This window comes from Corvus moneduloides, chromosome 1 (assembly GCF_009650955.1).
Source record: "Corvus moneduloides isolate bCorMon1 chromosome 1, bCorMon1.pri, whole genome shotgun sequence".
Lineage (NCBI taxonomy): Eukaryota > Metazoa > Chordata > Aves > Passeriformes > Corvidae > Corvus > Corvus moneduloides.
Genome location: NC_045476.1, coordinates 115,265,197 through 115,282,016, shown reverse-complemented (window position 1 = coordinate 115,282,016; position 16,820 = coordinate 115,265,197). Strand labels below are relative to the sequence as shown.

The 16,820-nt window shown below is 39.7% G+C and overlaps 1 protein-coding gene across 3 annotated transcripts in view; it reads right to left on the bottom strand.

Moving 5' to 3' along the window:
- Positions 1-14,637: 14,637 nt before the first annotated feature.
- LAMA3 (laminin subunit alpha 3) overlaps positions 14,638-16,820 on the bottom strand; it is a 111,279-nt gene continuing 109,096 nt past the window's right edge. For all 3 annotated transcript variants that reach the window (XM_032123642.1, XM_032123662.1, XM_032123652.1), the window contains exons 72-76: positions 16,439-16,598; positions 16,177-16,304; positions 15,965-16,058; positions 15,500-15,619; positions 14,638-15,332 (exon numbers count right to left, since the gene is read on the bottom strand). In XM_032123642.1, coding sequence (XP_031979533.1) covers positions 15,187-15,332; positions 15,500-15,619; positions 15,965-16,058; positions 16,177-16,304; positions 16,439-16,598 — 648 coding nt within the window. In that variant the 3' untranslated portion in view covers positions 14,638-15,186. The remainder of the gene's footprint in view (positions 15,333-15,499; positions 15,620-15,964; positions 16,059-16,176; positions 16,305-16,438; positions 16,599-16,820) is intronic.

Genomic DNA, 16,820 nt, shown 5'->3' with positions numbered 1-16,820 from the left:
CTCTACCTCTGTCCTGGAACACCTCAATAAGCCTGGTACAATTTATAGTTTTTAAGATGGACATGAAATTTCAGCAGTTGATTTAGAATACTTGACAATCAGCATTTAAGTTAGAATCACTGCTCATTTCAGCAGAGAAGAAAAATCCCTCAGAATGGAATTAACTTTTTTCCTCTGTGTTGCAGAAAATGTGACTCTGTATGTATGTAACATGTTAGAAATAGTTATTAAAATCATAATGACATCTCCCACACTTTTTGAATCTCAGACACAAACCCACAGAATCTGCTTCTATAATTTTGAACTCCTTTTTGAGGATTGCTATTCTAGTTCAGTGTAAGACATGGTCCCATTTTTGGCTCTGAAGGGGTGTTGCAATCCAGGGTACAGCCATCTTTTCCAAACCATCAGAGGGGGCTTATCTGTGTCAGTGACTGCCAGTAATGGCTAGTGAATATAGAAATGGGGGGATCTTCCATTTCTGAATACATTGTATTTGGGAATAAAAAAAATATTAAGTTCACAAGTACATTTCTAAGGAAATGTACTTTTGAAGTAGCTAAAGTCACTTATTCTTGTGCTTTGTGCCTCACACTGTACGTCTGATCTTGAACAATAACCATGCCTGTCCATTGTGTCTTGTCACTTAAATATTTATGAGTGGTGAGCTCTGCATCAGTTATCATCATGCATTTTCCATACCACACAGCAACTAAGCAATACTACAAAGCCAAGCTAATCTTCAGAGCTGGCTCTTGACATTTTCCGATTAATATGCATTGTCCTTTTGAGGGCTAAACCCTGCCTGAGGGGACACACATGAAACTATTTGTCTGTTCTGTCAATAGACAAGGGAATATGCAGACATATTGGTAAAACAGGACAGGCTCAATGAGCCTCTTCATCCAAAGTATTCCAAGGGTACTGAAAATTAGTCTTTTGATCCTTTCTTTCAATTAAAGAGAGTCACAGTAATAACAATAGGAAGAACAACCACTATTTCTTTGCAGTGGACCTTACTCCAGAATCAACTACTCCTTCTTCTCACAAGCTTTCTGTTTTCCCTGCCTTTTTTTTTTTTTTTTTTTTAGGAAGGCTTTTGTGTATGATGAGCTATCAGATGGAAGGTGAATGATCTTTTAGTCCCAGTCTCTTGAGCACTGATTTGTGGCTGCTCTCATTTAGTCTGTAACACAGACTGTGCTGTGTCACTTCTGCACAGAGAAATGACAGAGATGGCTGGGTCAGAGCAGGTAAAGTTCTTGGAAATTCAAAAAAGGAGAGTGAAAGATGAGACAGAGCAAGTAAGGGCAATTGTTTTTCATATTTGCTTGTATTGGATAATGTTTATTTTTATCCACATATTGTTGCTCTGGACCCAATGTATAATCAGTCATATCACGGAATAAATTGATGTGCAGTCAGAGTTATTTTTACGGAAGCATATAAAGGTGTATAATTTTTGCTATATAAAGAATGCTAAATAACAGAGCTTTATAGTGTTGGAATTTTTTTTCCCAGAACGTGCTAATGGCCCAACATATGCACACAGTTCCGGAGAAAACAAAGGAATACACAACTATTAAATACTAACAGCTGCTCTGTTCAGGCAGCAGCCACATGCTGTCCTGTTTTATAAAAATTAATTGGAAAGACTTCCACCCAAAATAATCATGCCACTTGAATTTTTAAGAGCCAATTCAAAATGTTTTACTTTCAGAGGAATCTGAACTTCCTATAGAGTTCAGATCTACATTTGGTTATAAAAATACCTGCTCTGTATTGCCACACAGCAGGAAATGTAAAGCCCAAAGTGATCACCAGAAATCCACCAGTTCTAGCCCAGTCCTTTCTGGATAGTCAGAACAAATTAATCTAGATGGTAAAAGAAAAATCTTTTTCTGAATGTCCTTGAAATACTTTGAGTATGGAGAGTCTGTAGATTAATTTCCCTCATGTTCTTGCTCCAGTAAACATGGAAAACAATTATATGCATCTTTGTTACAGAAGCAGGGGGTTAGTGGCAAATTAAAACAGGTGAGCTTAATTGTTTTCTGTATGGACGGTGAGGCAGGATGTCTTACCCAAACTGGGGCATATAAACATTATTTGTCCCTCTCAATACCCATGTTTCTTCATTATGGGCTCTTGATTGAGGCCTTGGTAGTCTTTCAATACTTACAACAAATAGCAACTTTGATCTTTCACAAGCAGGTCATAAATTTTAAACCTCTAATCATTTTTGCTGATCTGCTTTGGAGGGGCCCTTCAGTTTTCCTGCATTGTTCATTTGTGTGTGAAGCCACTTCACAGACCAGTTGCATTTGTGAAGGATTCCTTCTATATGTTCCTCTATATACATGCACACGTATCTAACTATATGTACAGCATTTGTCAACAAATCATTTACCCAGATAGCGAGGATATGCCTTTGTACTTTCAAGCTTGTGATGAGAAGCAAGTAATCAGCAAGGCCATAGATAACCTGTGGCAAACGTATCAGGCTCAATAAACACCCTTTGTGTTAGTGCTCCCCCCAATCCTTGTCACTTAGAGTAATCGAAACCCCTTGTAAAACATCTTTTGAGTTTGGAATGTAATAAAGATAATATATTACTGAGGCTTATTTTTCTTTTACTATTTTAGCAGTAAATATTTTGTCGTGGGTGTCAAGCAGCTTGATACACAATGTGATTTGAAGTGAGACTATTTAAAGAACACTTGTCAGCAACATTTATACGTTTCTACTTCCATTTGAGACTTTTGGCATTATATGTGTTCTATAGGTAGCATTTCAACAGTTTTCACTTTCTTCTTCCTGTAGTCCTTCACTACAGACATGGAAAGGCCATTCAGCAGAACTGAGCTACAGAGGCTTTATTTTGGCTGTTAGGCATCATGTTTGTTTTTCAGTTTTGAAATCTGCATTTCTTCCCCTCTTTTTTTCCCTAGCCTTAGAGTGGGGAATCTTTTGTTTAAAATTCTAGTGACAAAAATGTCAGCAAACCCCACTGGTGACGGGTTTTTTTTTTCTAACATGAAGCACAAGTTTATGTAGCCAGATTGTCCAAATAATCATCTAGAGGAGACTAAGACCTAGCTTTACACTCCTTGCTTTGAAAGATAGTCACGACTGCAAACAGAAAGGAAGGCATGAGAAAAAAAGGCCTGGTAGGCTGATGGTTGGGTACAACCCATGAAGGCAGACAGGAACTCAGCAGGAGGTTATGAAGCAGCCATGGCAGAGTTGTGAATCTCCCACTCCTGGCATTAGTAAAAACTGCAAACAATGAATTCTTGTGCAGATGTCGCTTTTGGCCTGTTTTCACATTTCCTGTATACTTTTAGATGGGAGTACTACTTCATGGTCTAAGAAACTGTTTTCACCTGTTCACATGAAGGAACTTGCCTCACTAGTGTCTTTCAGCAAGCCACTTCAATTGTCCATGCGTTGGTTCTTATATCTGTTGGGATTGTAATACCCAATAATTTTGTGCATCAACATTGGTGGCTATGCTACATCAAGGTGTTCAGTGATCTACAACTGCCTCACACTAAAGCATTTTGACTTTCTGTCACTGGAATAGACCACACAGGACATGTTCATTTGAGCAGCTCTGTCAGCAGTGTCCATACAAAGTATACCTACAAAGATGGTGAGCTCCTTCCCTTGCATTTATACCTGCTTAGCTACTGATATCTTTGTCCACAGTTATTTCACTTCCTTATGTTTTGGGAGTTTAATCATGTCTTCTGCAACACAGTGCTCTGTTCTTTACAAAACTCTTGTCTGAGGCTTGCACACATAGAGGTGGCAACTGGCTTTTAAAAGAAGCAGTATGATCTACAGCATATTATCACAAGTCAGAAAAAACCTAGAAGCCATACTGAGAGACAGATGCTGCCTCAGATATCAAAGTTTTTATTTCTGGATACTAGCTTTTCATCTGTGAAACGTGCTTTGGTCTGACGACTTTTGCTGCTTACTCAAGAAAGTAACTAGTTGTACCATTTAATTTAGAGAACCATTTAATTTGCAAGAAAAGTCATTGTGTCTATTTGTATAAACCCGAAGTGAAGGGCTCATCTTCTTTTAAGGGTGTGCTCAGGCAGTATGTATATTTAGATACACTCAGTTTACAGCATTATCTGAAGGCGACAGCTAAATAGAGCCATATGCTTAAATAATCTGCATTCTAGTCTTTGCCTTAATTTGTTGTTCTATAGTCGTGAACATTAGTTTAAGTGAATGGGATGTCAGTTGATATGAATGGAAGATTTTCCACATTTTGATGTCTAAAACTGTAAAGAAGACATAGAAAGTATACTCTTGTCATTTGGTGAGATTATTTTCATAATTTGAGATTAATGAGCCAACATTTAAAGAGAATTTAAGAGACTGGAAGCTGATGCGTGACCAACAGATTTTGAGCTGACAGTTGTGTAATGAAATTAGCAAACCTAGGACCATATGTATTATCTCCTGGTACTTAATGAAATAAGCAGCATGCAGTTGAGTTCCTATTCTCTACAATAAGAAGTGATTTCTCTTTTTGCTTACCATTAGGTTTTCCATTCTTCCACTTACTTCTGGAAACTCAGGCCATTTATTTGGAATACGTATTCTGTACAAATTAATTTATAATATGTTCCTATTTGGGCACTTTTTAATCATGGTATGTGAATTGGGAACCACTCTTGAGAATTACAGGTTCCTCAAAGCAGTGACTACCAGAATTAGTTCCCACTACAGGAAGTGGCAGCTCTGCAAGCAAAACACTGCATTGCAGATAAAGGGAGACATCAAAGTCAAGATTCTGAGTGTGTGTAATGGTAACCACAGGAGTGACTTAGAAATCTTAACTTGCAACAAGATTTTTATTAAAGTAACAGCATAATAACAAATTTAATAACCCTCCTCTTTTTAAAAGTGTATTTGGATTCTGAAAGCACTCCTACCTTTCTGAAAGCACAGTGCCTTTTAAAACCATACATTGGGTGACTTATCCTGTACTGACTCAGAATTAATTGTTCTACAAACACGTTTTGTGAGGCTGAGAGCTACATACAAGGCAAGTACCTGGAACTGAGTTGCATCATTTTAGCCATTATGAGTTATGCATGGCAATAACCAGGATAATACAGTGAGAAAAGCTGTGCTTTTACTGCAGGCCATTTCTTCAGAGCTCATCTTCCAGGGTTAGCACAAGGAGAAACCATCTTCTATTGTTTCAGTGCACTTTCCCATTTTTCATTTCGTTAGCATTTTTTCTCAAATGCTATTTTCTACTGCAATTCATCCAGCAAGCATTCCTCTCTTTTCCTTTCAGTTCCTTTCATTTTGATAGCTCTTGCACTCACCTGTTTTTAGAGGGGTTGTAAGTATACAAGCACACATAAATACGCCTTCTATCTCACATCTCTTTATTTTATGTGCCTTTCATTTGGGTTCAACCTACGTTTTTTCTTAGATTCCCAAGCTTCAAATCATACAAAGCACAGGAAAAAGTAGTTCATCATATGGAGATGCCAGAAAGCTAACTATGCTATGTCTGGGTGACTCAGTGTTGAAAAGGATGACTGACAAAAGCGTTTATAATGTCAAATTTTCCCCGTAATTGGAAGCAGGAGATAATTTCCTGTGGCTTGTTCTTTTCTTCTCTGTGGCCTGCTGACAATAGCCCACAATGAGATTTCTACAGCTGGGTTGCAAGGTGTGCTGAGTATTCCTGAGGACTTAAGTATAATCAAGTGCTGCATCCATCTTCAGGGGATAAGTTCAGTGGGTTTCTTGCTTGGAGCCCAAAGCTAGGTTGGTTGCTGCCGTGTCCTCTTACAGCATATGTTTGAGATGGTGTCTGGGTGTGTTTTTGTTTAGGGATAACTAACCATCCTCCACTGATTGTAGAAAGATAGCCTAGAGTACACAACCAATTTTTGTCCATCTGAAGTTGTGAGATGAGTAATCACACTGCTCCACAAATGCTATGGGTCTTACTCAGGTCAAGTGGGTGTTACCAGTGCTACTGGCCAGTTTTGTATGCACCCAAGTCTGTCTAGCCACTCCATTTGCTTAAAATCAAATAGGTCCATGTATTTTGTAACTTTCTGTGGGTTACCAAATGAAAAATGAGTTCACCTATCCTAATAGTAAAAACCTTAATATTTTTGTCTGGATTTGGTGGTGGAATGTGTTCCCATAAGCACAGCTATGCATGAAATGCAGATGCATGTTGACAGTGTTACAGTGCTTGTTGGTGCCAACCAGGGTTGTTTTGTTCATTGCTGTTACAGGGCATTCACAAAAATCCTCACTGGTGTTGCCCACTGAAACACAGGAGATTCATGTTATCCATATAGAAGAAAACTTTTGTCTTCCAGCAGATCTCTAGGCCTTAATAGGTTTCTGAAACTGAAGTTTTGTTTTCAAATGACTACTTGATGCCAACCCTTTCTGCAATTTGTATGAATTTGTTATAGCTGGGAATGCCTACATTTTATTAACACATAGAAGTAAATGGAAACATGGCAAATTATACCCAAGAATGTTATTTCAAACATGCACAGGAATTCCCCAGCAGAGATCGTTACATAGACTCTGACCTCAACAAAAGCCTTGATCAGGCAGCTGGGTCTTACAATGAGCAAATGTAAAGAGCCACATGGAATAGTCACTGTTGGCCAGATTGTGAAGCCATTCCATTGAACCTAATCCCTGCTCGAGGCACAGTGGTCTCTTTGATCACACTCCAGCCCTTTCTTCTCCAACCTGAGCCTGCCACTGCTGAAGCCCACCCTGTTACTACACTCCATTTTAGCATACAGATAAATTAAAAGATAGGATGCCAGAGCCTGAAAATTAGCTGTTTGCAATGCAGTCTTTGGTTTTCAACAAACTAGAAATTTGTTCTGCTTTGTAAATTACTCTAAGCTGTGTCTCTTAGTTGCAACACTGAGCAGCTTCTATTTTACCTGTCTAGAAAATTTGACTCTATCCCAGGAGAAATGAGGATACCTGTTCTAGGCAACAGAATGCTATCTATGGCTTCATTGCCACAGGACTCTACAAATGAAAAGGCCTAGGATAAATGTATTTACTTTAAGATGTTATTTGATTTATCTTATGATTTATAAGATGTTATAAAATGCCCTTCATGGCCCTGGGGTGGAAGCTGTAGGACAAATGTAAACTTCTTCCTAGCTGCAGGGAGCAGGGAAGGCAGTATTTGCCTTGGACAACAGCAGAGAGGCAAGGGTTGGCCACACAAAACATCAGCAGTCAGAAGCACCTATTTAGAGCTCAGTTTCCTCAGATCTAAGAGGAGGAACTAGGAATGAAATCTGCTTATAGTCTCAGCTATGCTGGGATGTAAGCACGGATGTTTTGATTTGGGTCACCGCGTCATGTCTTATGCAGAAAGCCGTTTCTACTGGAAATTGATAGATCAGAGGAAGTTCATCCTATTCAAAGTTATGTTGAAGGGTTTAAGCTCAGCTGCACAACTGTCTCCACAAATAAAAAGGAGGCCAGCACTCCGTGCCTCTCAAAGATGTGCACGTGAGAGGGCCCTCTGAGGGGAACAGAAGAATAGGCAGGAAGGGGTGTGTGAAGCTATCTTATGACTAATTGCTGTTTGCAGCTGCAGATAGACACGTGCTTAATTATCTGCTATATGCATGCAAATTTGGTTGCTGTCACTAGAGTCCAGATGTTCTCTTCCATTATACTGAGTACAACAAACAAAAGAAAAAGGGTCAGAGAGTAAAATAAAAAAGGCCAGGAGTGGCAACTTCGTGATGTTTTTTCTTTCCTGTCATATACTGACCATTTTTCTGGACTCCCCATCGCAGAGAGAGATTTGTAAACTCAGAGACTGAGTGTCTGGTCAGGAAAGAGGGGAAGCCTGAGAAAAGCCATTCCCCTCAGCACTGGGGAAGGGGTGCAGGTAGGCACGCAGCCCCACAGCCCTACCCTGGGCTGAGAGGTTGGGACACCCACGATGCCACACAGGCACACAGGAGCAGCCCGGGAGGGTGGTACTGAGTCTCTGGTTCAAGGGGTCAGTGGCTGTGCTCCTTGTTGTAACCACATAACCTAAAATTGTCCAGTCAAGTTACCAACAGTTTCTAGCAGCTTCTCTTCTGTAGACACTTCCCTTGGCAGGGGTAAGTACTCTCTGAGCAGTACCAAGGCTTTTCTTCTTCAACTATACGGTCTTTTTCTTTCTATCCATCCTCTAGGCTTGTATCTCGTTTTTAAGCATTTTTTTCCCACTGATAAAAAAACCTAGTATTTTTTTTCACAGAAAGTGAACTGTAACATTCCTAGCTTTAACTCTTTGCAGCAAAGTCCTTTTTATAAGGTCTATGCCTTGTGTCCCCAACATTTAAAACAATAAATTACACAAACACAACTAGATCCTCTTCTCCTATCTGCCCAAATCCAGGAACAACAGAGCAATGTTGATTTATACCAATCAGGCACCTGGCCTTTATTCTGTTTGATGGCATTCAGTGTCTCTTTGAAAGATTTAACCTATTCATTCAGTTTTAATTAAATAACAGTAATGACCAGTAGTGGTTTTGTGGTGTCTGTTTTGAATTAAATTTGTGCTGAGCATATATGTCATGTTGATTTGTTTTATCTTTTGTGATAAATGCAATATACATAGATTCAGGGATCATGTGTCCTCTTAAGTGGCTCTGCTTTGGGAACATTACCTTCTTTTAACATGCCAATATCAAGTTACAAGAATCTGACTAAATGCAACAATCAGTCCAAAATTTGGTACTACTCTTCTGCATGCAGGAATAATGAAATTGCCAGAAGAAGTTTTCTTTCCTTTTGGTCTGGTAAAGGCATAGTGGGATGACTGCAGTTACTTTTGATTCTGAGCAGCATAGGAAACAGCTGAGCCTCAGTGGGGTCTTTCACATCCAGGTTGGATGGCTCACGGCAAGCGTTCTGAGACCTCCTCCCAGCACTGCCCTCACCACTGACACTCCTCAGGGAGCACGGTTTATCTGCTTGGTGTCTTTGCTTCCACTCTTCTTGCTGATGCAAATACCCTTTGTGTTAAGTTTCCATTTATGTATATTTGCATTAGATGGATTATCTTAGGTTTTATGGAGACTGCGTCCTGCCCTTTATTACATAACAAACAGATTTAATCTGCAGTAACAATTCTCTATAAACCTTAGAATATCTTAGAATACATTTTTTATAAACATTATGTGAGATTTACTGCATGTTCTAGTAAGGCATATGAACCAAAGGCCTGTGAACTGGTTCAATCTTTCCACTAAGTCACTGAACTTTGGATCATGCCTATGTGGTTTCCTGGAGAATTGCTCAGAGTGTTTTTAGCTTCTTTACTGCTTAGGTTACTGTCTCTGGAGACATGTCATTACCTTAGAATTAAATGAGTACAGAAAAGGGGAAGTTAGAACTTTATTACTGATCTGACACTTTGTTCTCAGGTAAATTTTATTAGTTGAAGCCCTTGACTTTGCCAGAGGAATCAGTACCTGGGCATATTACTGGCTCTCCAGGTCTGTAGTATCACGACAGTAATTCTGACCAGGAAGTAATCAGGATCTAGAATTAAGATTTATGGTAGGTGCTGTTACCCAACCATGTAACTCCTCTATTAAGTAATACCTCATGCTGATAGATTTTGGCTTATTAGGCTAATAACACCTTGTAAGTAAAACTGTGTCAGCAAGAGCTGGCTGGACACAGTCATTTATTTCTCTATCCTTTAAAACGTTTTTCTTCGTTATGTTTTCAGGCATCAAAAAACAGATCGGAACAATTCTTTCTGGATGGGAATTCTAACAGTTGCCTTCCATATTGCCTCAGTTTTGGCCAGGACAGAGTTAATTTTTTGCAGTAGCTGAGGGACCATGGCTGAAGGAGCAAGGCAGGAGGTTATTCCATACCACCTCATGTCATTGCCAGGAGCAGGGGTAAGGGACTCTGTGCGGTCTGTGGGGAAGGACAGGGCTTCTGGTTGAAAAAACCATAGCAACATTGTCTGCCATGGTTCATTGGCTCAGGGGTCCCTGGTGAGCATCTTTGCATGTGAATCATCCTCTCCTTGTACACTTTCATTATCAATATTGTTGCTGTTACTTTTAGTTTTCTTATCTCATTGCTGTTTCCAGTAAATTGTTCTTTTCTCAGCCTGTGAGCTTCACCTTTTGTGCCCCAATTCTCAATTTCCCCCACTAGACTGGGAAGGGGCAGGGGAAAGGAAGAGCAGCCAAGTGTCAGTGTGGTTTGGCAGAGTCCCAGTGGGTGCACTGAACTGTGAAGTACCATTCCCAAACCATGATACATGTTATTTTATAAATTACTGACATACCTATGAATGTAATTATTCATTCTTACCAGTGCATAGTCCTCCTATGACAGAAATCTTAGACATAGGCTCCCACACAATGGAGAAATCTGTTGTTGCTCTCAATTTAAAAAGAACTGAACAGAAACAAAAGACCATGATGCCATCTTTCTTTTTGTTCTGTGTGATAATGAAGCAGTGCTCCATCTTTCTCAACGAGTGAGTGACACCTTAACAAAGAAACTGTTCCTCATGGAACATTTCACGTGTGCTTCACATTTGGAACAACCTGTAGGAAACACAGTAACTGGCTGAGATGTAAAGTAATGATAGGAGTGTGTTTAAAAAAGATCTTGTGCTATCAGCTGCAAAGGAGGAGACACAGTACAATATGAACCACAGGTCATAGTTTGGTTTCATTGCTACAGAGGATCCCCTAAACTGACAGACAGAACATAAAAACTCATTGGTTATTTTGCTTGCAATTCTTTATGCTTTAGAGGGTGCTTCATTGCAGCTCAGGCAATGACCAGCCTCTTGCAACTTTGTCTGGGCCAGCTGCACAAAGGATGTTTATGTTTCTGCCTTGCAGCCTTAATGCCTCCAGTGAAGCTATAATACTGTATTATGGCACCATCCCCTTTAACATCCCTTTTGCCAGGGATGTCCATTTAATGTATTTTTAGAAAATGCAGAGAGATTTACAGAAGGTTGTGTCTTAAACTTCCTTACATCATTAGAGAAAGATGCAGGAAGTTTTTGGTTTTTTTAAATGAGGAAACCACAAAGAGAATGGTAAGAAGCAAAAAGCATGGCAAGAGTCCATTATAAAACCATAATGCATTGACAGTGTTTTCACTAAGACTGCATTTTCCAGGCTATTTTATGAAGGGCAGATGTTGCTTTCAGGGCTCCGGGGATGGACAACCGGGTGTGTTGCAACCTTCCTAGAGAAAGCATCCCACCAGGGAAAGGCTTCTCCAGAGGCTTTAGCAACTTCCCTAAGCGACAGGGGATTTCAGCAAGTGTAGCAACTTCTCAGCTACAAGTGATTCCAGCTCTTGTGATTCCGTTCTTTGTGAAATCACCCAAGGCCAACTTGGGGACAGAGCGACGGGAGCCTCGTTTGGCAGCTCCACACAGGTAGCCTTTATTGTCCAGCACCCTCTGTGAAGGGAAGGCCAGGGGTGAGAGATCCCTATGGTCAGGGGTCGGAGGAGAAGTTATATGGGGAAGACAGGGGGTGGGGTAGAAACAATTAGCCAACGGGGTACAAGCTATTACCATATAGAAACAAGGCATGTTGGGAGTGGCTCTTTTTGTCACCATGACCGAGGAAAGTTGCTTATCTCTGGGGTGCGTCTTTTTGGCCTCAGGCCTCTCTCCTCCAAGGGAGTGCAGAGGGTTCCTGTGCCAAGGGCCCACAGCCCTCCACAGGCAGAAAGGAAGGACATGGGAGAAAATACCCCAAATAATAATTATAAGTATATATATATATATATACACACATAAAATACCCACAGAGGACTTACGAAGAGGCAAAGAGAATGGAAAGCTAAAATGAATTGGCTCATAAGTGACTCAAAGAAGTGGTTACAAAACCAAAGTTAGGTTGCCCAATTCATGTTGCTGTGTAAAAGGTCAACGGCTCTGTTTTAAATGAAAGCTCCACAGTAACAAAAGCACAGGCCCTTAAGCTCAGGTACATAAAGACTGTTAAAGTTTTAATTGCAGACTTTTGTTGCTAACAACTTAAGTTACAGTCATTTATAGGCAGTGAAAAGGCAGTATGTTTTCCTTTTTTATATATACATGTGCATTTTTTTCCCTACAATGAATATCTATTATCTTCTAGAGTGCCCTGTGATCTATTTCATTTTATTTGCTCTCAGTTCTCAGTGTCAGGCTTTCTGTCTTTCAGCTGCCAATAATCTGGCTGCGGTTTGTAGTTATTATAAATGGAAACTCACAGGCCTTGGTGTCATCCACCTCAGATAACATGATCCTATTAAATCTAATCCAAATTAACTGGATGAGAACCCTTCGCCCTTGATACTTATATGGACAAGAGAGAGATTTCACGCTAACACCACCAATGTGGTTTAGTCTAGAGTGGAAATCTTCTGCTCTCTTTCTATAATTGATTTGGGATTCAGAAGAACCGCAAGATGCTGTTAAAGAGTGTGGGGTTTTTAGCCATGCACTCTCAGGGTACTGAACATGGTATTTGAGTAGCATGACTATAGAGTAAAATGTTACAGGGAAAGCCTCTCCTGTGTATTTTATTCTAACATGGAAATTGCTAGTTTTGGGGGCACACCTGAAATGCTACAGCCAAAAGAGGCAAACAATTCATGGAAGTTATTGTCAAATGGCAACACTGATGAGGAAAGCCTTGGAATTACAACAATTAAAAAATTGCATGACACAGTGTCCATGTGGACTTCTTCAGTAGTAAAAATTCTTCATCGATTGAAATGGGACAACTTCTTCCCTCATGTAAAGATCATCTGCTGGACTTGATGATACTTGAGGGTTCCTTCTGACTCAAAGTATGTTTTGATTCTGTGAAAAAGCTTTTTACTAAGTTTTCCTCAGCCTGATATAGATTTACTTATGTGAAAGTACAGCACCTGAAACTCTAGTTGGCTTTTATTCATTGTCCCAACAATGTATGACAGCCTGACTCAGTGGAAGCAATACAATTGAAAAAAATTGGGGGGGGGGGGGGGGTGTAAAAAAACAACCACAAAGAACCTTAAAACCAAAGAGACTCCTATTTTTTTGTTATGCAAAAGTAGTATTGTATTGGAATTCATACTTACTGATCAATATATCCTACATTTACTCAAGTCTTTATACATTTTTAATTTCTTTTTGTCAGCATTAAAGCTACTTCTGATAAAATAAAATCAAATGGAAGGGAATTGAAATCCAGGACTGGCTCCAGGTTGTGATGCAAAAAATCTTTGCCATGTTCTTTTTTTTGTTTTACTGAGGGGAATAAGAGAAAAAGGCCTTTTTTGTGATTTGGGAAAATCTGCTCCACAGAGCCATCTGATCAGCATGAGATAGGGAATGTTACTAGAGAATTGCATGATAAAATTTAACTGTTCTTCCTTTCTCTTTCTGGAAACTTTTAGTGTCAACTCAGGCCAGTAAATCAATTGAGTATTTCCACAGTTTTGGTCACCTGAGTATTTGAGCAGGGAGCTTCTATAAGTAGAAAGGATTCAGTTGCTGCTATCACCGAAGATGATTTCTGAACCCATCACCTCCAGCCTGATGGGTGTTTCTGTCCCATGTGGCAGGTTGCTGTACAGGAGAGTATGTCTCTGCAGAGCATCTCCAGAGAGAGGTCTCTGCCATTACATGTCAATTCTCTGCTCCCTCTGAGGCCTCAACCCAGCATGCATCCCATTCCCACCAAAACTGGCTTTACACTTCAGAAACCTCTGCACAGAAACAGAAATGCCTGTAAAAAGTTGCCATAAAAGAGAAAGCAACACAAGACTTGGTGTGAGCGGCTTTCTGACACTTTTGCCACCCTGCAAAGGGCCTGTAAAGCTGCAAAAATTTGACAAGGGATTAATGACCAAAGCCATAAGGGCTATTGATCTGGCATCTGCTTCTATTAGTCCGGCTTGCACATCATTTCAAACACGCTGCTGTACATTGAGAAGGCAGCAGTGGAGCATTAGGAGTGAAGGAGAATTTATCTGCATGCCTCCCTAAATCGAGGACCAACCTTAGAAAATGTTTTCATTTTGCAAAAGAGGGCTGGCATCAGGGCGTTGGGGAAAAAAATTATCAAAATGCTGATTTTGAAAGACAGTGGAAAAGGAAGCCATGTCAAGTCTATTCAGTCCAGCCCTCTACTCAGAAGAATAAAGCAAACTGGGTTCCCTGCCCTCCACCGTGGGTCACAATCAGGTACAAAATAAAGATTTGAATGTTGAAGAAAACAGTTTTTCTGGGTTAGTCCTGTAATTCGTGCTCCATAATTGTAGCAGATGAGCTGCTATTCTTGATAAAACTTTTCTTCATTTCATTAGAAAAATAATTGCCTATGGAGGAGACTCTCTGGCTCTGAAGATTGCAAAAGAATGACTCTGTTTTTCAGATTTTTAGATAACCGAATTGTGATGAGCAGAGATGATGGATATCTGCTTATTCAGGCAAATCAGCATCTTCAAACCAACAGAAATATTTGGACAAAGCAAGCAGGATTTAGCAGCTTCTAAAAAGCTCATTAAAAACCTACCAGGTTAAAACAACCAAACAGGAAAATGAATGGTTTTAGGAACACACCGCCTTTATTTGGTCCCACAATTCCTAACTTTGTAACAAACCCCCAGAGTTTCACTCCTTAAAGTGCTTCAAACTCCATTTATATTATTATTATTACATTAACATCAATGTACACTTTATAAACAATAATCCAAAGAGATTTATATTTTTATAAAATTCTTTATATTAATGGATCAAATTTGCTCTTATGATGACCAACATTAAGGCAAATTTCCAAAATTAAGACATTGGAGTTACTCAAGTCTCTGCTGTTGTGGGTGAGAGCAGAATTTGGCCCCATAGGGTATAAGCAATTATATTTTCTGCATATATCTCAAAAGGCACAACAGATTACCCTGGAAATCAGTAACATTTAAAAGGGAGTTTATCAAAGCAAATACTTTTTGTTTGCTTTGGCACAGTCCACATCCAGAGGATGCATTTGCTCACCGGCTGTTCAGAACAAGCAGCCTGATGCTGACCAGCAAAGGGGAATCCACACAGTTCTTCAGCAGACACAGCCCACATGTGCACAATGACTGTAACAGCAGAGTTACTTCTCTGGGCACCTGTGCAAATTCACTCCACCATGAACCTCTGAAATTCTCCTGGTGGAGACATGTTTGTCATTGAAGGTAATATTCTGAAGACAGCCAAAAAATGGGTCTTTAACTGGAAGCCACGAGATGTCCAAATTTGCTATTAAAAAAAAAAGGTGGAAAGACCAAGTTAATAAGAATTATTTCAAAGAACATTCATTATTGCAAGGCTTTCAAAAAGGGGGAATGATATAGGACTACATGAATGGATGGGACCTTTGTTTTGGAAAGGAAAAAACATGAAAAAATAATAAGCAATAATATTACCTGGAATTTTGCCAAAGTAGAGTGGCTGATACACACTTCTAGGAGGAGAGGATTGAAGTTCAGTGGTATAGTTACTCTGTGTGCCCACCTCTAGCTGCACAGTGTTCTTCTTCTGAGAGACTGCAAAGAAGCAGGTAAATGAGAACTCTTTCTCAACCCTATTAAAGAATCAGCTAGGTATGGCACTGTTTTTAAATAGCATCTTTCTTGAAATTTAAGGCATAGAAAAAACAGATTTTATTTTAATTCAGAGTCAGACTGACAAACCTAGGTCGTCTGGGGCTTAACAGAGCCCACCAAAAAAAATCTTATGTAAAGCCTTTAATTTACCCAAGACACTTACCTTGTCTAAAGAGTATTCTCAGACTAAACAGAAGTAAAATGATTCAGTAAAAATTTGGAGCTGCAGTGCTCTGTGCCCACCATCCCTTCAAAGCTTCAAAAGAAATGGTATGTGCAACATACCTGCAATGGTATGCCACTGTCCATCAGACAGAGGTTTTTTAGGTGTGACTGATGTCTGGAATTCTCCAGCACCACTATTTCCAGCAGCAACGACCTGTAAAGGAGTTATCTGTTAAGCTACTGTGACAAAGAACAGGAGCAACAGAGGAAGGTCAGAATTCCCCCTGCTGAATGAGGGCAATACAGCTGGAATGGAAACAGACTGTGCCCACCTTTCCTCCTCTCATGTAAATAGTCAAGTAGTTGTCTTGCTTGCTTCCAGCATGGAGGAGTACACCGGTTGAACTCCTTGGTCGAATGGTAAATACAATCCTAAAATCCAATCCCATCAGCAAATTACCTGTGGAGGATTAAACAGTGGGGAGAGGAATGATCATAGGAGGAGATAATTGGAAAACCATGTAAAAACAAATGACCCATACGCATACACACATCAGACGTAATTCCATTTACCATAATCTCTACACTGCTTACCAATGGTGATATATCCTCCTTCATTAAAGAAGTAAATCCCTGTGTCCATGGGAACATCCGGACATGGAAGTATGCCATTTTTTTGTTGAGGTGCATTCATGACTTTTCCATTCATCTTAAAATTCCTCAGGCAACCCTTGAAACTCTTCATTGGTATATTCTGAAAGCATATTTCGAAACACAAATTCTAAAGCATTATGGCTTCTTTTATTTTTAGTAATAATACTAAACATCAGTTCTTTTGGACTCTTGGACTATAGAAACCCAACTGGCACTAAAGGCACCTAAAACCATCTTTGGTACAATGAAAAAATACTCCAAAATTCTACTAAAGTGCTTGAAACACAGTAATAGTTGATTCTGAGTTAACATGACTCCTGCC